Source organism: Zootoca vivipara, chromosome 9 (assembly GCF_965207765.1).
Source record: "Zootoca vivipara chromosome 9, rZooViv2.hap1.1, whole genome shotgun sequence".
NCBI classification, from domain to species: domain Eukaryota; kingdom Metazoa; phylum Chordata; class Lepidosauria; order Squamata; family Lacertidae; genus Zootoca; species Zootoca vivipara.
The window spans coordinates 71469411-71492666 of NC_142592.1; the positions used below are offsets into that span (position 1 = coordinate 71469411).

General features: G+C 48.8%; 2 protein-coding genes across 2 annotated transcripts in view; both read right to left on the reverse strand.

Moving 5' to 3' along the window:
• Positions 1 to 16161, reverse strand: part of LOC118090867 (uncharacterized) — a 29405-nt gene extending 13244 nt beyond the window's left edge. Inside the window, exons 1-7 of the mRNA XM_088652557.1 lie at positions 16025 to 16161; positions 11871 to 12375; positions 11602 to 11683; positions 11226 to 11308; positions 8342 to 8468; positions 6404 to 7756; positions 2538 to 2687 (exon numbers count right to left, since the gene is read on the reverse strand). Of these exons, the coding sequence (XP_088508683.1) occupies positions 2538 to 2687; positions 6404 to 7756; positions 8342 to 8468; positions 11226 to 11308; positions 11602 to 11683; positions 11871 to 12284 (2209 nt within the window). The 5' untranslated portion in view covers positions 12285 to 12375; positions 16025 to 16161. The remainder of the gene's footprint in view (positions 1 to 2537; positions 2688 to 6403; positions 7757 to 8341; positions 8469 to 11225; positions 11309 to 11601; positions 11684 to 11870; positions 12376 to 16024) is intronic.
• LOC148684709 (zinc finger and SCAN domain-containing protein 12-like) overlaps positions 14745 to 23256 on the reverse strand; it is a 14068-nt gene continuing 5556 nt past the window's right edge. The window contains exon 5 of the mRNA XM_088652558.1: positions 14745 to 14783. Coding sequence (XP_088508684.1) covers positions 14745 to 14783 — 39 coding nt within the window. The remainder of the gene's footprint in view (positions 14784 to 23256) is intronic.

Consider the following 23256-nt stretch of genomic DNA (forward strand, 5'->3'; position numbering starts at 1 on the left):
CTCTACACAATTCATATTACATGCTCTCACTCCTAAGGTCAAACGCTGAGGAGGTACACCCTTGTTTGAACGCTGAGAACGTCTAGGCAAAATTACTTCTTCCTGCTCACTTATCTCTGGCTCTTCTTCCTCTGCCTCTGGAGAAGAAGTATCATCTATTGTCACATCTTTTGGGGAAATCTGTGCCTCCTCCTCATCCTGCTCCTGTGTTGCCAATGGCTGAGAAGAAACCTCCTCTCTTACTTGCAGGGGCAGTAGGCAATCTGGGTTCGCGTGGATCATGGTCCACCTGTCCTGGTCAGCGAAGTCTGCACTTCGTGACAGAACCACGCGTCCTGGGCGTAAACTGAAACGCCACCCTTTGCCATAGGACTGATATCCTACAAAACGCAGTCTCTGTGCTCTAGCGCTCCCTTTTTGGCGCTGAGCTTTGGGGATATTTACATGTGCCCAAGAACCCCAGTTATGGAGCATCGTCCACTCTGGTTCTTTCCCAAACAACACACGATAAGGAATATCCTTTATAGAGCTAGACCAGGTTCTATTAATCAGGAAGTTCGCTGTGAGAAAAGCTTCACCCCACAGCCTATGGTTGTGACCTAATCCTGCATCCACTAGCAGACAGTCCTTTACTGATTGTATTACAGCCCCACGTCTTTCACACAGACCATTTTCTGCAGGACTATAAGGGTTAGTTAAACGATGAGTGATCCCCTTACGTCTCAACCATGCCCCAAACTGTTTATTCAAAAATTCCCCGCCCCTATCTGTTTGCAACTGCACAACAGGGCGATTGAAGAGCCTTTCAGCTTGGGCAACCCATTCTCTGAATGTGGGGAAACACTCTGACTTCTGTTTTAGCAAAAACAGCCAACTAAAACGTGATTTATCATCTATCACCAGAAAAGCGTATCTGGCGCCCCCTTCAGTCTTCTGTGGAAAAGGGCCTATCACGTCACAATGGACAAGTTCTAAAACCTCTTTAGATACTCTGTCACTTTTAGAAGCCACAGGCTTCCTCTTAGATTTGGCCATTTTGCATACATTGCAGTCTAAAAAACAGTTACAGCTTTTTACTTTTAGGTTCTTGCACACCTTTTGCATCTCTGAAAGCACACGAAAATTTGCATGACCCAGTTTCCTATGTAGTTCATGTATACACCCCTTATGAACTGGCAAATTCTCTTGAACCACCTGGGCTGCTTTAACAGGCTTGTCTTGCATTACATACAGCCCATTTTCTATCTTTGCATGGCCACATACCTGAGTTCCTTTCTTTATCAGACAACCATCCTGCGTGAACTCAACACTATACCCTGCTTTAATCAAACAACTTACAGACAGTAAACAATAGTCCAAACTGCTTACAAACAGAGTCTCTGGCAGAGTAGTGTTCAAACACTGCAGGAAACATGTTCCCTGGCCATTAATCTTGCTTTTATGACCATCAGCAAGATAGATAGAGTCTTTTCCATCGACTGGCTTTCCCAGGGTCTTAAAGTCCTTCCGTTTGTTGCAGATTATGCTGCTGCTGCCAGAGTCCAGCAACCACGTTCCTCGAGGTATCTTCCTCTCCTCTCGAGAAAATGCAGAAACAAACTGAGCAGAACGCGTGTTCCTCTTCCCTGAAGAGAGCCCCTTCTGCTTACGTTTCTGTGTCGATTGCTGTCTCTGCTCCACGTCGTCTCCTGGAAGTCTTGCCCTGCATTGACGCTGGAGATGCCCTGGTTGGTTGCATCTAAAACACCTCCTCACTGCCATGGCCAAGTCCAAATCTTGACTTTGCTCCTTTGGCAGATTCTGCTGCTGGCCCCCTCGGCTGTAACTCCTCCTCTCTTGGAGTTCAGCCTGTCTATCTGACCTTCTCTCTGCTTCCTCGGTCAATCTTCCAACCACATACTCAAGGGTCAGATCTCTGGGACGCATACTCTCCATGCTGTTAATCACGGGCATCCAGCTATCAGGCAAACTCGAAAGAATAATGTATGTTTGATCAGTTTCATCATAACGCTTACCTCTCTGCTGTAGTTGTAGAAACAGAGATTTCAGCGTTTGAAGATGAGTTGCCAAACTCTCACCTTCTTTCATAACAGTCCTGAACAGCCTTCTGGTCAGAGAAATGATGGTTCCAGCAGTTTCTCTGACATGCACTGCCCTTAATAAATTCCAGCACTCAAACGCTGTGCTGGCATTCACAACATGTAGTAACTGGGAGTTGCTCAAACACAGCATAATTTGGGTACGAGCCCTTTCATCCAGTCGTTTTTTATCAGCAGAGTCCCATCTTGAAACCTCAGTCTCAACACAGTCCCATAGTCCATCTCTCCTTAGCAACAACTCCATTCTTATTGACCAACTCAGCCAGTTGCTTTCTGAGAGAAGTTCAAAAGGAATGCCTCCCCCAATATTTACAACTTGGGAAGACTGGAAATCTGCCATCTCTGCTGGTGCTTGCTGAGCCCCTTCAGAAGGGCCTCCAGCAATCTCTCCAGACTCTTTCTTTAGAGTCTGACTGGATGGTCCTGGCTGGCACTCACCGGCTTCTAGCTGCTGCCTCTGTTGACCCTCAGGTTCCACCTGGCTCTGCAACCAATGTAGCCGCTCTGTGAGTCGCCTGCTGCGGTCCTGTAGTGAGTCAAGCTGCTCCAGTAGCCCATGCTGGGTGCCTTCCTGCTGCTCCAGCGTCGCTGCAGACAGTTACAGCTTGTCACCAACTGCTCCAACGCACAGCCACTGGCTCAATGCACCACCAGGACTCACCAGCTCCCTGCTGAGATGCTGTTAGTCGTTTTGCACTCTGCACATGCTCAGAAACACTGGGCCCATAACCTGTCAGTGTTTTGAAAAAATATGCCAAAGCTTCTGACCTGCTTTGCCTGGCACAAAAGACTCCACGAAGAGTGTCCTTGCAGAGTATATTCTGCTTTTATTCTTAAAAGCCTTTAACTGCAGAACGACAGACATCAACACCACCAGCTTTCTCCAACCAACCAACCACAACAACAACCAACTAACATCCAGCAAACACCACCAACATATATACAGGTATAATACAATTAGGTGAAAGGTTGCATGAGTCACTGCAGGCTGCTGACTCATGCTGACCCAGCTCCCCAGCATTAAAGAAACAGCGGCCAATTTTTAGCCGTGACAACATCGGGAGCACATGTGAGAGTGTCTCTATCCACGTACATTGTCCATACACACACCTTGGACAGGTAGAAACCCGGATTTGTATACAAAAAAATTGCTCCCTCCAGTGGACATCCAACAAACAACATCCAACATACTGCCAAAATCCCGCCCACTCCCCATCCACCCCACCAAACAAAATCAAACATACACTCAAAATCCCGCCCACTGGCAAAATGACGGCCACTCTCCATCCACCCCACCATCCCGGGACATAGCCCACCCCGGAGAACAGACCTCTGCCAGGGACCAGGCCACCCCAACAGTAGCCCATTCCCCAAAGACCCCTCTCACTAGGGAGGTACCTACCCCAGAGATCCCCTCTCTCTCTAGAGATCCCCCCATAGGTCTCGGCCTTCACCATCCTACCCGATCCACAATCCGTGCCCTCCGTGGAGATCTCCGCACCGACACAAAACAGCTCAGTGGGGCCTACAGGGGAGTCTGAAGGGGGACTCTGAGGGCCTATTTCACAGACTAAGCCACAGCAACGCGTGGCAGGGCCAGCTAGTAGTAATAACAACAACCTAACTGGCTGGGTTTCCGCACAATAGATTTCTACATGCTAGTATTCTCCCCCCCCCCAAAAAAATGGCAATGTCAAACACTGTCTAAACATATGTTTCAACAAGGCATTCTCCTAATTGCAACAACATGTTGTCACCACTAGAACATGTTTATGCTATCATAATGGATAAAATCTAAATAAAATCTTTTGTTGTATGAGACATTGTTTATAATCTAATGACACATTAGATATTGAGGCTGGAACATTTTCCCATTGTTTAATTGAGATGGGGCCATTAGTTCTTTATTCCATTCATTTTTCAAAGTCTGAGAGTTAAATTGATTAATTGACACTAAACATCTATAAAAAGGAATACAGTAACTGTTTTTTTAGCCTCTAAGAATTCGATTCGATCAAGTGTTTGAGTATCTCAGGCATCTTGGATGTGACAAAAGCTGCTGGTCCAAATACAGATGTTAGCAGATGTTGCATATATGGGAGGATATACATGACATATCCTCCCTAAAAAGGATATAATAAACCATCTGGGGCAAAACCAGGTTATTCATTGCTCCAAACTTTGGACCTCTGGCTATTTGCTGGGGAAAGCCTGCCTGCCTCTTCTTCAGGGCAACTCCCTTCCCTCTGCCCCAGTCTGAGGGCAACGTTGTTGTTGTTTAGTCGTTTAGTCGTGTCCGACTCTTCATGACCCCATGGACCATAGCACGCCAGGCACTCCTGTCTTCCACTGCCTCCCACAGTTTGGTCAAACTCATGTTCGTAGCTTCGAGAACACTGTCCAACCATCTCATCCTCTGTCGTCCCCTTCTCCTACAGTAGTACACTCCATCTTTCCCAACATCAGGGTCTTTTCCAGGGAGTCTTCTCTTCTCGTGAGGTGGCCAAAGTCTTGGAGCCTCAGCTTCAGGATCTGTCCTTCCAGTGAGCACTCAGGGCTGATTTCCTTCAGAATGGATAGGTTTGATCTTCTTGCAGTCCATGGGACTCTCAAGAGTCTCTTCCAGCACCATAATTCAAAAGCATCAATTCTTCGGCGATCAGCCTTCTTGATGGTCCAGCTCTCACTTCCATACATCACTACTGGGAAAACCATAGCTTTAACTATACAGACCTTTGTCGGCAAGGTGATGTCTCTGCTTTTTAAGATGCTGTCTAGGTTTGTCATTGCTTTTCTCCCAAGAAGCAGGCGTCTTTTAATTTTGTGACTGCTGTCACCATCTGCAGTGATCAAGGAGCCCAAGAAAGTAAAATCTCTCACTGCCTCCATTTCTTCACCTTCTATTTGCCAGGAGGTGATGGGACCAGTGGCCATGATCTTGGTTTTTTTTATGTTGAGCTTCAGACCATATTTTGCGCTCTCCTCTTTTACCCTCATTAAAAGGTTCTTTAATTCCTCCTCACTTTCTGCCATCAAGGTTGTGTCATCAGCATATCATCTGAGGTTGTTGATATTTCTTCCAGCAATCTTAATTCCGGCTTGAGATTCAACCAGTCCAGCCTTTTGCATGATGAAATCTGCATATAAGTTAAATAAGCAGGGAGACAATATACAACCTTGTCGTACTCCTTTCCCAATTTTGAACCAATCAGTTGTTCCATATCCAGTTCTAACTGTAGCTTCTTGTCCCACATAGAGATTTCTCAGGAGACAGATGAGATGATCAGGCACTCCCATTTCTTTAAGAACTTGCCATAGTTTGCTGTGGTCGACACAGAAGTATATGTCTTTCTGGAACTCTCTAGCTTTTTCCATAATCCAGCGCATGTTTGCAATTTGGTCTCTGGTTCCTCTGCCCCTTCGAAATCCAGCTTGCACTTCTGGGAGTTCTCGGTCCACATACTGCCTAAGCCTGCCTTGTAGAATTTTAAGCATAACCTTGCTAGCGTGTGAAATGAGCGCAATTGTGCGGTAGTTGGAGCATTCTTTGGCACTGCCCTTCTTTGGGATTGGGATGTAGACTGATCTTCAATCCTCTGGCCACTGCTGAGTTTTCCAAACTTGCTGGCATAGTTCCAGCCCCGCGCACATCCCGCCTCCTGGTCCCCAAAGCAACAGCTGCTTTGGCAAGGCCAGCCCAGTCAAGCAGGAGGTGGGTTAGCTGCCCAAGCCCGGAAGCAGCTAGACAATGCAGGCTGTAGGAGAGACAGAAGTTTTGCTGAGCAGATAACCATTTAATATTTTTTTTGCTTCGGGGGGGGGAGGCAGCTGCCCCCCTGCCCCTCGCTGGGTACGCCCATGGGTGTTGCACATTTTCAGCCTGGAGAAGAAGAATAGAATCATAGAGTTGGAAGAGACCACAAGGGCCATCCAGTCCAACCCCCTGCCAATCAGGAAACACCATCAAAGCATTCTTGACATATGCCTGTCAAGCCTCTGCTTAGAGACCTCCCAAGAAGGAGACTCCACCACACTCCTTGGCAGCAAATTCCACTGTCGAACAGCTCTTACTGTCAGGAAGTTCTTCCTAATGTTTAGGTGGAATCTTCTTTCTTGTAGCTTGAATCCATTGCTCCGTGTCCACTTTTCTGGAGACAGAGAGGAGACCTGGCGTAGTCACATGGGAGTGGAGCATGTGAAGTTGAGCCTGAACCAATGCCTTCAAATTACAAGAAAGGAGATTCCAACAAAACATCAGAAAGAACTTTTTGGCGGTAAGAGCTTTTCAACAGTGAAACAGATTCATTGAGAAGGTAGCAGCCTCTCCCCTCTGGGTATGTCCCCTGTATGAATTCTTTGATGGGCAGTGAAGCTTTCCTTCCAGGTGAAACTCTTCCCACATTCCAAGCACTTATAGGGTTTCTTCCCTGTATGAATTCTTTGATGGGCAGTGAGATTGGTCCTTTGACAAAAGCTCTTTCCACATTCCAAGCACTGATAGGGCTTCTCCCCTCTATGAATTCTTTGATGGGCAGGAAGACTGTCCTTCCGACTGAAGCTCTTCCCACATTCCAAGCACTGATAGGGTTTCTCCCCTGTATGAATGCTTTGATGGGAAATGAAGCTTTCTTTCCATCTGAAGCTCTTTCCACATTCCAGGCATTGATAGGGTTTCTCTCCTGTATGTATTTTTTTATGGGAAGTGAGACTTTTCTTCCTGGTGAAAATCTTTCCACATACCAAGCACTGATGTGGTTTCTCACCTGTATGAATATTTTGATGGGAGGTGAGACTGTTCTTCCGAGTGAAGTTTTTCCCACATTCCAAGCATTGGTAGGGTTTCTCCCCTGTATGAATTCTTTGATGGGAAGTGAAATGGTCCCTCTTATAAAAGCTCTTTCCACATTCCAAGCACTGATATAGTTTCTCCCCTGTATGAATTCTTTGATGGGAAGTGAAGCTTCTCCTCCTGATGAACTTCTTCCCACATTCCCAGCATTGAAAGGGTTTCTCTCCTGTATGAATTCTTTGGTGGATCGTGAGACTTTTATTTGTGGTGAACATCTTTCCACATTCCAAGCACTGGTGTGAGTTCTCTCCTGTATGAATTCTTTGATGGGAAGTGAGACTGTCTTTCCGACCAAAGCTCTTTCCACATTCCAAGCACTGATAGGGTTTCTGTCCTGTATGAATTCTCTGATGGGAAGTCAAATGGGCCTTCCTACTGAAGCTCTTTCCACATTCCAAGCACTGATACGGTTTCCCCCCTGTATGAATTCTTTGATGAGAAATGAAATGGGCCGTTTTACTGAAGCTCTTTCCACATTCCAAGCACTGATAGGGTTTCTCTCCTGTATGAATGAGTTGATGGAAAATAAGACATTGCTTTGTGGTTAAAATCTTTCCACATTCCAAGCACTGATATGGTTTCTCCCCACTGTGAATCCTTTGATGGGAAGTGAGATGAGTGACCAGGCTGAAGCTTTTCCCACATTCGAAGTACTCATAAGGTTTTTCTCCGCTTTGAATTCCTAGAATGGAAGTGAGAGGGCCGCTCTGGCTAAAGTTGTCTCTACATTCCAAATATGGATATGGCATCTCCTCTGTGTGGCTTTTCTCACAGCCTCCCCTGTTCTTAAGTTCCATTTCCTCGCCACCTGTAACAAAGAGGGAAATGGATCTGAACCCGAGAAACAAATTGGGACCCCAATTAGTGAACAATACTGATTAACATTTGTGATAGAGGAAGAACTGAAGGGAGTTAGATGTGAGAACTTTCTAGATTGTTCCCTGCCCTTGGCATGAACTGAAATATCTATGAGAACCTGAGACTTGAAAAGCTCGTCTCTTTTCCGAGATGGATTTGGTTTGGCCCAATCATGGAATCTGCTCCATCTCAATGTCAATAGTCTCTTTGGTCAGCCGAATACCAATAGAGGGTAAAAACAAAAACAAAAGAACCTGACAGAAGCTAATTCAACTTCCCTCACTACTCTGAAGCCTTTATTTTGAAAGGCCTGAGCAATTCAGAGCAACCTGGCCATGGTTTCAAAGGCATAAACGGAGGAAGAATAGTCACAGAGAAAGCATCAACCTCCGTTCAAGGTGAGCTGTGAGGGGTGTTAGAAGCCTAGATTTTTGCAAGCTGAGCTGTTGAGTTCCGCCAAAATCTCTGAGCTTCATCACATACAGATATTTATGTAATTTCCAAACAGATTTTATGATCCAACAGGGAGGCTTACTGAGAGAAGCCAGGATCTCACGATTCTCCTCCATGACTTCCTTATGCAGAGCTCTCTGGCCAGGATCCAGCAATGCCCACTCCTCATCTGTGAAATGAACAGCGACATCTTCAAAGCACCGTGAACCCTAAAAGAAATAGATAAAAGTCCTCCTCTTAGACTGCCTAAAAGATACACATCATTGCTCTGTTGTTTTCTGCCTGTTCTTTGCTGTGTCTTTTAATTGGGTTGTTTTGTGGATGCGTCTTTTAATGCCTTAATGGAATTACTTTATTGTGTATTTTAATGATGGGCTTCAAACTTTGTGTAAATGGGTAGAACTCAATATTGTGTTATTCAGATCCTTCCAACTGTGCAAGCTTTCCCATTTGCCAGGCAAAAGGGTCCCCACTCTGCTCTCTCATGTGATGTTCGGGGTGGGACCTCAAAGGGATAGGAAGAAGTGGGATGGGGAGAAGCCCCCGAGTGCAACTGATGGGGCTCTTGAAGTGAATCCTGACCATTGCTCAGTATGGTTTGTCAGCTGTGTAGAAGTCTACTTTAGCATTCAGTGCTTAGAAAGAAAACTCATCGACACTTCTGGGTTTGAGGAATGGCAGAATGAAGTCTTCTCTTCTGGCTCGTGACTGGCAGAGATAATTATGCCGTGATAAGAGACGGTCAGGTTGTTAATCTGGCCCTCTAACCTTGCTTAGGGTAAGGGATGGTCAAAGAGCAGACGCCTCAGATGTTCTGAGAGACATCCGTCATCCTACCGGGAAAAGATAAAATCTCCGGGTTGGTGGCGGAGGTGATGGACAGAAGAGGAAGGGGCCTGTGTGAGAGAGGGATTTTCCCACGGTGAGAGGCTGAGAAAGGAGGAAGCCTGCCATGTGGGAGAGGGGAGGATGAAATTCTCAGTATGTGGATCAAAGATTAAGATAAAATGAGAACTATATATGTGTTTTGTTGGGATTGTTGTTATGATAGTGGTTGCATATTTTATTTTCTCTCTCTTTTTTCTTTCTTTTCTTAATATTGTTCTTTATTATTATTTCTACATCAGTTTGTTTCTTATTGCATATGTTGAAATCCTCTATCTATCATCTATCTGGACCGTCTAGAGGGGTTGGGAGCTGGGGGCACTGTCCTACAGTGGTTCCGCTCCTCCCTCCTGGGCCGTGTGCAGAGAGTGGGGGGGATGAGTGTTCAGACCCCTGGGCTCTCACTTGTGGGGTGCCTCAGGGCTCTGTCCTCTCCCCCATGCTTTTTAACATCTACATGCAGCCGCTGGGAGAGATCATCAGGGGGTTTGGGCTGGGTGTCCATCAGTATGCTGATGATACCCAGCTCTACCTCTCGTTTAAATCAGAACCAGTGAAGGCAGTGAAGGTCTTGTGTGAGTGCCTGGAGGCAGTTGGAGGATGGATGACGGCTAACAGATTGAGATTGAATCCTGACAAGACAGAAGTACTGTTTGTGGGGGACAGGAGGCGGGCAGGTGTGGAGGACTCCCTGGTCCTGAATGGGGTAACTGTGCCCCTGAAGGACCAGGTGCGCAGCCTGGGAGTCATTTTGGATTCACAGCTGTCCATGGAGGCGCAGGTCAATTCTGTGTCCAGGGCAGCTGTTTATCAGCTCCATCTGGTACGCAGGATGAGACCCTACCTGCCCATGAACTGTCTCGCCAGAGTGGTGCATGCTCTAGTTATCTCTCGCTTGGACTACTGCAATGCGCTCTACGTGGGGCTACCTTTGAAGGTGACCCGGAAACTACAACTAATCAAGAATGCGGCAGCTAGACTGGTGACTGGGAGCGGCCGCCGAGATCACATAACACCGGTCCTGAAAGACCTACATTGGCTCCCAGTACGTTTCCGAGCACAATTCAAAGTGTTGGTGTTGACCTTTAAAGCCCTAAACGGCCTTGGTCCAGTATACCTGAAGGAGCGTCTCCAGCCCCATCGTTCTGCCCGGACACTGAGGTCCAGCACCGAGGGCCTTCTGGTGGTTCCCTCGCTACGAGAAGCCAAGTTACAGGGAACTAGGCAGAGGGCCTTCTCAGTGGTGGCGCCTGCCCTGTGGAACGCCCTCCCAACAGATGTCAAAGAGGAAAACAACTACCAGACTTTTAGAAGACATCTGAAGGCAGCCCTGTTCAGGGAGGCTTTTACTGTTTAATAGACTATTGTGTTTTATTTTTCTGTTGGAAGCCGCCCAGAGTGGCTGGGGAAACCCAGCCAGATGGGCGGGGTATAAATAATAATAATAATAACAACAACAATATATTACTATTATATCTATCTATCATCTATCTATCTATATCATCTATACAGTCATACCTCGACATCCGAACGCTTCGACTTCCGAAGGTTTCGACTTCTGAAGTCGAGAACCCTGGAAGTCTTTTCACCACATGCGCCAGGTGCGCGCGGTCTGCACCTGCGCAAAGCTGCACGCACGGTTGGCGCATGCACAGAAGCGCGGAATCGCACTTTGCGCATGCGCACAAGCGGCGCTTTGACATCCGGAAACCTCGACTTACGAAGACGGCCGCAGAACGGATCGTCTTCGTAAGTCGAGGTACCACTGTATATCTGCAATGACTGAGAAATCATACTAGCGACATTCAAGAGGCGAGTTAAGGTGAGGTGGCTGTTCTAGATCAATCTAGAAATAAAATTATAATGACTGATAAATCAGACTAGCGACATTCAAAAGGCAAGTTAAGGCAAGGTGGCTGATCCTTATTCTCTGCACATTAACCTTCTCAAATGGCATTTCCAGCCTTTTTAAGGGTGGTTTTGACAGAAGCCCAGAGGAGGAGAGAGATTTGTTTGGGTCTGGAGGGACCCTGGCTGCCCCACCCCTCAGCCCCCTTCCCCACAATGCTCTTTCCTTCTACCTGATCTGCTTCCACAGCCATTGCTTCTCCTTCACCACCAGGTAAAGATGCAGGAGGAGGTTTTGCTGACATCACCTGGTCACCTGCGGGAGACAGAAGTAAGTGGGAAGCCAAGAGGGAATGCTCACCTGAGAGGTTCAGCAGTGCCTCTCTAACTCCAGCTGGCCCTTCACAAAAGTCTCACTCACCAAGGGCATGTTGACCTTTGCACCCATTTCATATTATAGTTTTGTAAAAATACATCTCCCCTCCTTGGGGCTCTGGGCCCCACTTGTCTTTCCAAAAACAAAAAAGATTAAAAGATTAAAAGAAACCACAAATTAGATTCAAGATTCACAGAATGCGACCAAACAGAGAAAATCTACTTCCTCCTTACCCAGTGGCCAATCTCTGGTGTCGCACAGAGTCCTCTCTGTCTCAGAGGAATCCAGGCCCAATCCTGCAAACAGATCCTTTTCCTGAAAGAGAAACAAGGATTAAAAACAGAAAAGGATTAGCAGTGACACAGGAAAAAACTTGAGGGGTATACAATCTCATTCCTTGGATTTTTTTTTTAAAGAGGAGGAGCCATTAGTAGAGAATTTAGGGATCCTCTCCCTCCTGTTCGAAGCCTCTTGGGAGTATCTAGAGGAAAGTCTCTCTCACCTGCTTCTCCACCTGCTTCCTCTCCTCTGCCTGACTCAGGAGGAAACCTTCGGCCAGGGCCACCGCCTGGGAACTGGTCTCTGCTCCGCATTCCCTCACCCAGCTCTCCATCTCTGGGGGGAGGACAGCCAGGAACTGCTCCAAGATCACCAGGTCCAGCATCTCAGCTTTCGTGTGCCTTTCTGGCTTCAGCCATCGATGGTAAAGGTTGTAGAGTCGGCTGCAAACCTCACGAGGTCCTTTGGCCTCCTGGCAGCAGAACTGCCGGAACTGCTGGCTCTGCACCTCGGAGCGGAGAGTGTCCTCCTCACCCAGGATCTTCTGCACAGCGTTTCCCCAGAATCCCCCACTGCTCCCAGTTCTGACGGCATGGCCTCTTCCTCCTTCAGGACCAGCTGAGTCTTGCTCATCCATCTTTGCTCTCAGGAAGCCTCCAAGAGAGATGAAGGAATCCCTTGATCTTCTGCCAAGTTCTGTCTGTCCGAATTAGAGGTGGTAGGAAATTCTACAAAGCAAATACATTGTTCTGTTACAAAACTGACATATTGCCTGGAGGAGAAAAACATTCCCTGAGCAAACATGGGTGAGTCTTCCTAGGAACCAGGGCTGGACTCCACTACAAGGCAGACTCTGAGCTGTCTTCAAAAAGAAAATGGAAAAAGGAGAAGCAAGTGTCTAGCCCTCTTTACGGGAAACTGACCATGCAGAATGGGCAGGGATGAACCAGCCTGGGAGCTCCTGTCCGAACCCAAAGACCCGTCCCCAAAGGAGCCAGGCAGAGAAAGCGCAGAGCTGCCACCCTCCTGAGACCTCGCTCCTCCCTGGCAGGACCCTCTGCACCCTGAATTGTGTGGGATGCAGGAGAGGATATCTTGTTTGATTATATCCTTTCCAACTTGTGTTAACCAATTCCACAATTTAGCAGAGTAACACCCCCCTTTTAAACTTACAGCGGATGCATTTCCTCAGGCTCGCTAAAGCCTCTATAATAACTGTCCTGGTATTTTCCCTTTATTCCCTCCTAAAAGATAAGACACGACACAGTCTTCTATAAAAGTATAAAAAGAGCTTACTCACACATTCTGTTCACAATTGGGTCCCAGAAGGCAGACTTAACTTAGAAAAGTAACATACACCTGGAAACTATCCCATAAGGAGACAGTCCCTTTGTTCTCTCTTGGCTGGACAAAGCATATTAGGCTGAGCAGATGCTGCTTCTTTGAATGTGGTCCAATAGAGAGAGAGAGATGGCTGACCAGACCTGCTCTTTTGTTACCTGCACAGGTGAGGCCACGCCCACCTCTAGTCACATGCAGCGGAAGTCTGTCCCAGCCTAGGAGAAACAGGAAGTCCCGACTGGCTGGTCCAGACATCCCCTTTTATGTCCACTCTAGGGATGTTGTACTTGACAGCTCTTGTCTTTTACACCCCACAACTTGGGGGTCCCCCATCCCTGCATGGGTTAATCTGCCCCCCCGGGCCCCAGGCACCCTCCCCTGCAGCCCTGGGATCCCCCTTTTCCCAACATGCCCTATGGAGGGGGAGAGAGGAGACCCACTGGATTCCCAAAAGCACCACTGAGGCAGCATTTGCAGAGCAGAGACAACTGCCCCTCCCCTCTCAGGAAGGGACTGGCAAAGTGCTTTTGCTCAGGAGGAGCCCCCACCCTGCGCGCCTTTATTATGCAGCTCAGCTCTTTGTAACCCTGGCAAAGCCTCGCATAAGGCGCTCCCTCCTCTCTCCTTTTCTGTTTGTGTTTCGAGAGTCGCAGCCCAGGAGGAGCGACCGAAGTCCATTGCACACACGCCCAGGCCTGCTTTATTTAGGGGACCCTCCTGGCTGATGTATGGAAGTGAGAGCTGGACCATAAAGAAGGCTGATCGCCAAAGAATTGATGCTTTTGAATTATGGTGCTGGAGGAGACTCTTGAGAGTCCCATGGACTGCAAGAAGATCAAACCTATCCATTCTGAAGGAAATCAGCCCTGAGTGCTCATTGGAAGCACATTTCCTGAAGCTGAGGCTCCAAGACTTTGGCCACCTCATGAGAAGAGAAGACTCCCTGGAAAAGACCCTGATGTTGGGGAAGATGGAGGGCACAAGGAGAAGGGGACGACAGAGGACGAGATGGTTGGACAGTGTTCTCGAAGCCACCAACATGAGTCTGACCAAACTGCGGGAGGCAGTGGAAGACAGGAGTGCCTGGCGTGCTATGGTCCATGGGGTCACGAAGAGTCGGACACGACTAAACGACTAAACAACAACAACCTGGCTGGCAGGAACATGGGACCCCCAGGGACATCTGGTCCAACCCCCTGCAATGCAGGAATCTTAGCTCAAAAATTCCCCACAGTCAGCCATCCAACCTCTGCTAAAATCTGCAAGAAATGCTGTGAGATTCAGGCAGGGCCCAGCTCTGCTTCTCTTTCCCTCCAGGGTGGGGCAGAGGGTGCAAACCCCTCCAGCTCTGGGCTTGTAAGGATTTTTTCCCAGTAATTTTGCCAGTGGCAGGATTAGCCCCGACGCTAGACACCTCAGGAAGCAGCCCAGACACACCCAGCCCAGCCCTCTGCTTCCTACAGGGGCTGCCCAAAAGGCGGGGGAGCTTCAGAGGTAGACTGCTTCAGCATGCGGAGCTTTCACTGTGCTATCTGATGCCACGCAGAACGGGAGGAGAGAGTGCCTTTGCACACCAGGACTCAGCCCCACATGGCTTCTTAACACACCTGTAAGAAAATTGGGGCTGGCTCTAAAAGCCCAACTCCCCATCAATAGGCCAGCTTATATTTATTCCTTTTGACATTGTGCCTGTGCCTGCCTCCGCTTTCCTCTCAGGCCATTAGTTAAAGGGTTTGAGACCCATCAGAATACTTTCCTAATAAATATTCTGCTGGGCCCCGGGGACAAAGCCTGGCTGGAGGCAGGGAGGGACAAGTTTCAGAGGGAGGATAAGGAGCCCGGCTAGCAGCCCTTGTCTGCTGGGGGCAGAGAGAGATGGCAAGTGGGGCAGACCAAGCTGCTTGTCTCCTTCATAGGACTTCTTTCTTCCCAGGCAGGACAGGGCTCTGCTCAGCACCCCCAGCCCAGGAGAACCTGGGGGTGAAGGCAGGAGCAGCCGCTGCTTCCGTAGGTGGAAGCAGCAAGCTTCTGAGCCAGAGGCAGGAGGGGAGAGGGCTCTGGGGCACCAACCCTGCTTTGGGGCTTCCCAATGGGGGCATTGGTTGGTCACTGTGAAGCAGGATGCTGGCCTAGATGGGCAACTGGCCTGATCCAGCAGCTTCCTATGTCCTAAGTCAGGCATCCCCAAACTTCAGCCCTCCAGATGTTTTGGACTACAATTCCCATCATCCCTGACCACAGGTCCTCTTAGCTAGGGGTCATGGGAGTTGTAGACCAAAACATCTGGAGGGCCGCAGTTTGGAGAAGCCTGTCCTAAGTTCAGTCCACTAGGAGAGGCAGAATCAGGTCTTCTGAAGATACTCCAGTTTTGACCAGAGCGGCTCCCTTGACTGACTAAAGGGCCGTCTTTAGCAAATGCGGTGCCGGGGTGCAAAGATCAACCCAGCGCCCCCAAATGTTCATCTTACTGCTGCCTCCTCCTCCAGAGTAGTAATAAATGCTACTTTCACGGAGGGAATACTGGGGGTGTGGGGGGAGGGAGGGAGGCTTGGCAGGCAAGCTGCGTGCCCGTCAGCCATATTGTTGGTGAGGCACAGCTGGCGGGCGTGCAGGGAAAGGGGAGGCCACCGGCAAAGCCACACAGCTTCCCCCCACTCACTGGGGCACCCCTGAAAGGCTGGCGCCCTGGCACAACGTATCACTAAGCCCTATGGGAAAGACGGCTCTGACTGACTACCTTCTTTCTGCAGCTGCCTGTGGGGCTCAGGGGCCCAGCTAGGTCACTCCTTGGCCGCAGAGCCAGCAGCCCTTCCCCCCTTGTCAAACTTCCTCTCTTGTAAAGTGTTCCTTCATCTTCCTCCCCTCTCCTCGAGAGCCCTCCAGCCAGCCACTGCCACCCCCCGGTCTCTGAGCCCCACCCCAAAGAGAGGTGCCTCCTCACACCGCCTTACAGGGGCCTGGAAAGAGGATGGCCCCAGTCTTGGTGGCCTGACAGAGACAGGCCAAAGGTGAAAGCGAGGCCACCCCCTTACTCACCTTGGGAGGCAGCAGCTCCCCTTCCGCACCGGACCCTCGGCTCCCAGGCAGGCACCACACACAGCAAGCACAAGGAAGGCCGGCAGAGCGCCTGCCGGCCTGGCCTCCCACTTGTCTGCCCGGCCCCAAGAGCAAGGGCTGGTGGACTGGCTGGCTGGGCTCCCTCACCCACCTGCTTGTTTACTCTGAGGCTGCCTCAGCTCCTGGCAACCAGCACCCCCTGGCCAGCCCCAGAGGACCATTTGCCCAGGGAGCTTGCAGCCAGGGCTGCTGCAACAAACAGCCACAGAAGTCTTTGGGAGGTAGAGACGCTAGAGGGCAACCTTTTGAGCTTGGTGTGTCAAATTTTGCCAAAAAACCGAGCATAACTCAGGTCGTGTGTCACTTTGAGAAAAAACCATAATTTCACGATGTTTTTTTTTTAAAAAAAAAGGAAAAAGGGGAGAGAAAAAATTATTAAAGTTTTTTAAAAATAAAAATAAAAAGGGGAAAAATAAGGCAAAACCCAGAGGGCTTTCCCAGTGGGACCATAGCTGCCAAGTCCGGGTCGTAAATATCCGGGATCGGCAGCGCGCGCATGACCGGAAGTTGCGTGACGCAACTTCCGGTGGCGCTTCGCCCTTCTATGGGCACCAGAAAATGGCGCCGCCGGCGCCGGAAGTCGCTTCCGCGCATGACCGGAAACACGTAAAAGCGACTTCTGGCGCCGGCGGCGCCATTTTCTGATGCCCATAGAAGGGCGAAGCGCCACCGGAAGTCGCGTCACGCAACTTCCGGTCATGTGCGGAAGCGACTTCTGGCGCCGCCATTTTCTGGTGCCCATAGAAGGGCAAAGCGGCACCAGAAAAATGGCCGCCGGGCAGAAGCCAATTTAAGGGACAATACCGGGATTTTCCACCAAACGGGAGACCGCCGGGAAACGGTAAGAAAAAAGGGGTTTTCCCGGCGGATACGGGATACTTGGCAGCTATGAGTGGGACTCTGGGCTCAGGCCTTCCTCATGGCCCTCTTCAGCCCACCTCTCCCCTCACTCCCACTCCTTGAGAGAGGAGTTTTAAAATGCATTGGGATTGACCCCCCTCTTTCCCTTGCGGTTGTTTTTTTTTGCGCCCACCGATCTCCTGCTTCAGTCTCTCAGATTTTTAACAGCTTCCCAGCTTTGTTCCACCCAGCCTTCTACCGCAGTATTTTACTTATTATTATTTTAAAAAAGATAAGGGGTGGGGAGGGGGAGGGAAAAGGCTCTCCTCTCAAAAACAGTCAGACAAGCAGGTTTTAATTTAATGGCAGGCCAACCAGCAGTCAAACAACAGTGACAAAAGTGGGAGTGGGGGGTGAGAAGTGGGGTAGGTGAGGATGATAAGGAGGAGATGAGTAAAGGAGGGGATTTGGTGTATAAAATGAAGGGGGGAGTCTATGTATTAAAAGTGGGAGATGGGTGATAATAGTGATGTAGAAGTGTTGATATTGGGGGGAGGGGGGAAAGGGGGATTTAAAAAAAAATGAAGTTAAAAAGTAAACGTAATAATAATAATAATAATGGTAAAAAATGTGGGAAGAAAAATTTAAATGGTAAAAAGTCTAGCTAAGGGGGGGAAACGAGGAGGGTGGGGAAATAAAGTGGTAATAATAAAAATATTGGTTAAATTTTTTAAATTATCTATAGAAAGGAAAATGCATGAGATTTTCACTAGCAGTAGCTGCACTTGCGATATAATTATTAATTTGTATAATAAATTTCCATATATTTAATACTAATATATGTTATTATCGTGGAAACTAAACACATAAATTTACTATTGTACTGTAAAATTGTCCTGTGAAAGAGTTCTAGAAAAAAACAGCCAGCCCACTGGCCAATTCTCCTTTAAACCAAATGCAGAACGTCAAACTAATAAGTATATAAGTTAAAGCAAAATTAAATTTGAAAACTCAGCAATGTTGTCAAATATAACACAAGCCACTCAGGTCAAGGATAAAGCAACATAGCTGCCAAGTTTTCCCTTTTCTCGCAAGGAAGCCTATTCAGCATAAGGGAAAATCCCTTTAAAAAAGGGATAACTTGGCAGCTATGTAAGTTGCAAAAAGCAATTATTGCAAACACGGGAACTAAAATAAATTGAGGAACTTAGCAGTACCAAATGAGAAGAAGTGTGTATCTGAAGAAGTGTGCATGCACACGAAAGCTCATACCAAAATATAAACTTAGTTGGTCTTTAAGGTGCTACTGAAGGAATTTTTTTATTTTGCAAATGAGAAGCATTACTGTTGCTATGCAGGCACAAGCGATTCAATGTAGCCGGCTGATAGGCGTTAAGTATCCAGCAGAGTTGCACAATGTGGCCTTAAGTACCCAGCAGGAAAAAAAAACAATTACTGTTCCCAGCCAAGAACTTGGTATGATAACCAAGGAGTAATTAAGTTGCCGGGAAGGGGCTGCAGAGATGCTTAAAAGTTTTAGGAATCAAAAAAAATAAAGGAGGCTGAGTATTCCTCTCAATAGCATCCACACACCCACCCCAGCAATGACCCAGAGGAGAGGGCAGCTGCTTGCAAGAAATTCCCCCAGGTAGGGAATCCTCCAGTCCAGAACTCAAGCACCAAAACAATTGGCAAAGCAGGGGAAACCCCACTAAACGCGAAATTAGCGGACTTAGGGTGGGGGGCAGTCAAATTGAAAGGGGGGGGGGATAAAAGAGGCGGGGAGGCAGCAACCAGCAGCACAGAGAAATTAATGCAAGCCCGAAAGACCTTCACAGAAAGCGTGAACAGTCAAACAGCCCCCTCCCTCACGCTCAGCTATGCTCATAGCTGCCAAAATAAAAAAAATTCCTTCAGTAGCACCTTAAAGACCAACTAAGTTTTTATTTTGGTATGAGCTTTCGTGTGCATGCACACTTCTTCAGATACGTGCATGCACACGAAAGCTCATACCAAAATAAAAACTTAGTTGGTCTTTAAGGTGCTACTGAAGGAATTTTTTTTATTTTACTTCGATCCAGACCAACACGGCTACCTACCTGTAACCATAGCTGCCAAGTTATCCCTTTTTTACAGGGATTTTCCCTTATGCTGAATAGGCTTCCTCGCGAGAAAAGCGAAAACTTGGCAGCTATGGCTATGCTCGCCTGGTCTTCTCCCCCCATCCCCACACACCAGCACACAATACTCCACGGAGATAGGGCAAAGACTGCAGAGCGAAAATAATAATTACACCCCCCCCACACACACACACGCACTGAGCTACTCTCACATTGCCAATACTTACCCAGGAGAAGCAGGAAGGTAATGAGGCTCAGCAGAGGCTGCAGAAAAAAATCCCTCCGAAGGCAGGTGACGATGTGGTGCAGCAGCAGAAAAAGGGTTTGAATGCTGCTGCCGCGCCGGCCAAAATGTAGTCAAACCCCGCCCCCCCAGCTGGCCCCATAGGCCAGCCAAGAGGCTCTGCAGGGATAGGCTGGAGCAGGGGGCCGAAACACGCCCCCTGCTTAGCGATGGAAGCTGGAAGCGTTCGGCTCCCGTGTCAGTGAAAATGGCTTCGCGTGTCAGCACTGGCGGCACGCGTGTCATAGGTTCGCCGTCACAGCGCTACAGGGCATCAGAGGAGGGAGGGAGGGAGGGAGGGAGGGAGGGAGGAAGGGAGGAAGGAAGGAAGGAAGGAAGGAAGGAAGGAAGGAAGGAAGGAAGGAAGGAAGGAAGGAAGGAAGGAAGGAAGGAAGGAAGGAAGACACTGGCTGGAAACCCCTGGTTTAATACACTGAAAATGCTTTTGATTGACTTATTGAAACCGCCCCTGTGAACTGTGCACTGTGCAGCTAATCCTTTTAAAAGTCTGTAGCATCATGTCCTTCTAATGCAAAAAGTGCAGCTGGGCAGGCCATCTTGAGAAGAAGCTTCCTTCTCTCTCTCTCTCTCTCTCTCTCTCTCTCTCTCTCTCTCTCTCTCTCTCTTCTCTCTCTCTCTCTCTCTCTCTCTCTCTCTCTCTCTCTCTCTCTCTCTCTCTCCCTCCCTCCCCCCTCCAGGGATGCTCATCAGACGCCACCTACTTGCCTGCGCTGCATCACCTGCCAGCCCAGAAGGCTCTCCTACTCCTTCAGGACTCTGGTTTTTATCGCCATGCAACACTTTAGTGGAGGAATCTATACGCGTTTAAAACGGACTTTCGGCTGAGCTGGCATAGCTCAGTTGGTAGAGCATGACTCTTAAAGCTCAGGGTTGTGGGTTCAAGTCCTACGGTGAGCATCAGATTCCTGCATTGCAGGGCCCCTGGAGTCCCTTCCAACTACAATTTTGTGTTGGCACTAAGTTTTCCTTAGCCTTCCTGCTGGCTCTGCTGCCCATCCCCTTTGCTGGCTGCAGTTATTAGCCCACCGGGCTCGGAACGGTCTAGGCAGGGAAAAGGAGCGCATCCTGCCAGGCGCTTGAAGCCCTTTGCCACCACGGATCATTCTTCTGCAAGATGACCCATCGCCACAAACTCTCTAATACCACTCACATCGTTTGTACAAGATCTTCCTCTTTCAGGTGCAAAATCGTAATACTTTATTTGAAGGTTTAAAATGAGCTGTTTTGCCTCTCCTCCTCTGAAGAGTCAGCGCCTGACATGGTTCTGCCATGTGGAGCTTCTCTGGTGTTCTTTTACTCGACAGAAGATGGGAGACGCTCATGTGGAAATGTGTTTGGTAGACATTGAAAAACATTGTGTGGGATTTGGCCTATGGAGCTTTGGCCGTGCAGGAAGTTTTTAGCGTTTGACATTTTTGCTACACTTTTATTATGCTGGAAGCCACCCAGAGGGACTGGAGCAACCCTGTCAAGGGGGTGGGATAGAAGTAATAAATTATTGTTATTCTTAGCAGGGTGTTTGCACATAACTGGGCACTTTATGCATCCATCTCCCCCAATTCAGTGGGTCTACTCTGAGTAAACTAAGCTGGGTTCCCTTCCTGTCTCCAAGAGCATCCTTTTCTTTCCTCTCAGTTGGCTTAGGGTGGGGAGAGCCCTGGGCAACGGGGAGGGGGCCGTGCCTCCATGGTCCACATCAGTCGAAGGCCACCTTCCCCCTGTGCCTCCAGGTGCTATAAGAAAGCTGTAGATATTGTGCAGGATAGTGTGCACCCCGGAAATGGTCTCTTTCAGCTTCTGCCTTCTGGAAGGATGTATAGGGTCATAAAGACCAGGACTAGCCACCTGAGAAATAGCTTCTATCCAAGCAGGGCCGGCTCTAGGTAGACCCCTGGTGGTGCAGGGCACCACGGCGCCGGCCCGCCAGGAGCGCGCCGCGAGCTGTGCCCGCCCGGTCCGCCGGTTCGACAACCACGCTGTGCCTGCCCACCCGCCGCGCCTGTGGCCACCCACCGCGCTGGTAAACGGGGCAGGGGGGCGCCGGAGGGATCCGTTGTTCCACAGCGCCAGGGGCGCTTAAGACGGCCCTGTATCAAAGAGTGATTTTGGTTTTGAATGCAGAGAAAGGCAGTCTGTGAGGAAGGGTCTGTATTCAGTTGTGGTGCACCAGAGTTTTAGGGGCAAATCAGGAGGGGTATTAGAGGTTTTTTTAAAGGGGTTAATTAACTTATATGCAGAATTCACCATGCAAAAGGCTGGACTGGATGAATCCCAAGCCGGAATTAAGATTGCTGGAAGAAATATCAACAACCTCAGATATGCTGATGACACAACCTTGATGGCAGAAAGTGAGGAGGAATTAAAGAACCTTTTAATGAGGGTGAAAGAGGAGAGCGCAAAATATGGTCTGAAGCTAAACATCAAAAAAACTAAGATCATGGCCACTGGTCCCATCACCTCCTGGCAAATAGAAGGGGACAGCAGTCACGAAATTAAAAGACGCCTGCTTCTTGGGAGAAAAGCAATTACAAACCTAGACAGCATCTTAAAAAAGCAGAGATATAACCTGGCCGACAAAGGTCTGTATAGTTAAAGCTATGGTTTTCCCAGTCGTGATGTATGGAAGTGAGAGCTGGACCATAAAGAAAACTGATCGCTGAAGAATTGATGCTTTTGAATTCTGGTGCTGGAGGAGACTCTTGAGAGTCCCATGGACTGCAAGAAGATCAAACCTATCCATTCTGAAGGAAATCAGCCCTGAGTGCTCACTGGAAGGACAGATCCTGAAGCTGAGGCTCCAATACTTTGGCCACCTCATGAGAAGAGAAGACTCCCTGGAAAAGACCCTGATGTTGGGAAAGATGGAGGGCACTAGGAGAAGGGGACGACAGAGGACGAGATGGTTGGACAGTGTTCTTGAAGCCACCAACATGAGTCTGACCAAACTACGGGAGTCTGACCAAACCAAACCCGAGCGCAGCAGGCTCCCCCCTCTCCCTCCCGAAAGCAGGAGCCGAGGGAATTGTGCACAAACAAGGAGCCCCTCGCGAGGTGCTCTATTGTGGGGGGGGGGGCTCTTGGCTGCGGGCCGAGCTGCCCTCTCCCCGGGCCAGAAACAGGAGGAGGAGCTCGCAGGGGGAAAGGCTCTGCAAGCAGGACAAGAGCCTCGCAGCTGTTGCTCCTGGAGGAGACGTTGCTGCCCGCCTGCCCTTCTGCGCCCCATCTTGCCGAGATGCATGCACAGAAGTGCCTCGAAATGTTGCCTTAAAGCTAGGGCTAAAAAAAAGCCAAAAGCAAAACCAAACCGCTCAAAACTCTGTCCCGATTTTCACTTCGGGGAATATGGCAACCCTACTTAAAGCACAACACTTCTCACCAAAGCTTCCCCAGACCCCATGGTTGTTCCCATCAGGGCCTGCGCCCCGAGCTCCCCTTTAACCTGTCAGAAGCCCCCCCCCGCCGTTTATACCCTGATGGGCGGGGTATAAATAATAAATTCATTATTATTATGAATCCGAAGCTGTCAAATTCGTGGCTCCGCAGCGCCCCCCAATGGCCAAAACGGAAACAGCCGACAAGCGCTGCTCTCTGTCGATTGAAGAATACCTGCAGGAAGCTGGGGGGGGGGCACTTGCATCAGGGCACAGGAGCAGTGCCCGATTTACATATAAGCTAAACAAGCTCCAGCTTAGGGCTTCACTCTCTTGGCCCCCCCAAACCATAAAAAACAAATAAAATAAAACCTACTTACAGCAGCCGTGTTTTGTGTTGTGTAGGCTCCTAGGATGTAAGCCATGGGTCCCACCTGCTCCCTCAAATACCACTGTTAGGTCCATCAATGACCATATAGCATATATTCAACAACAAAAAAACAGTGACCATTTGTT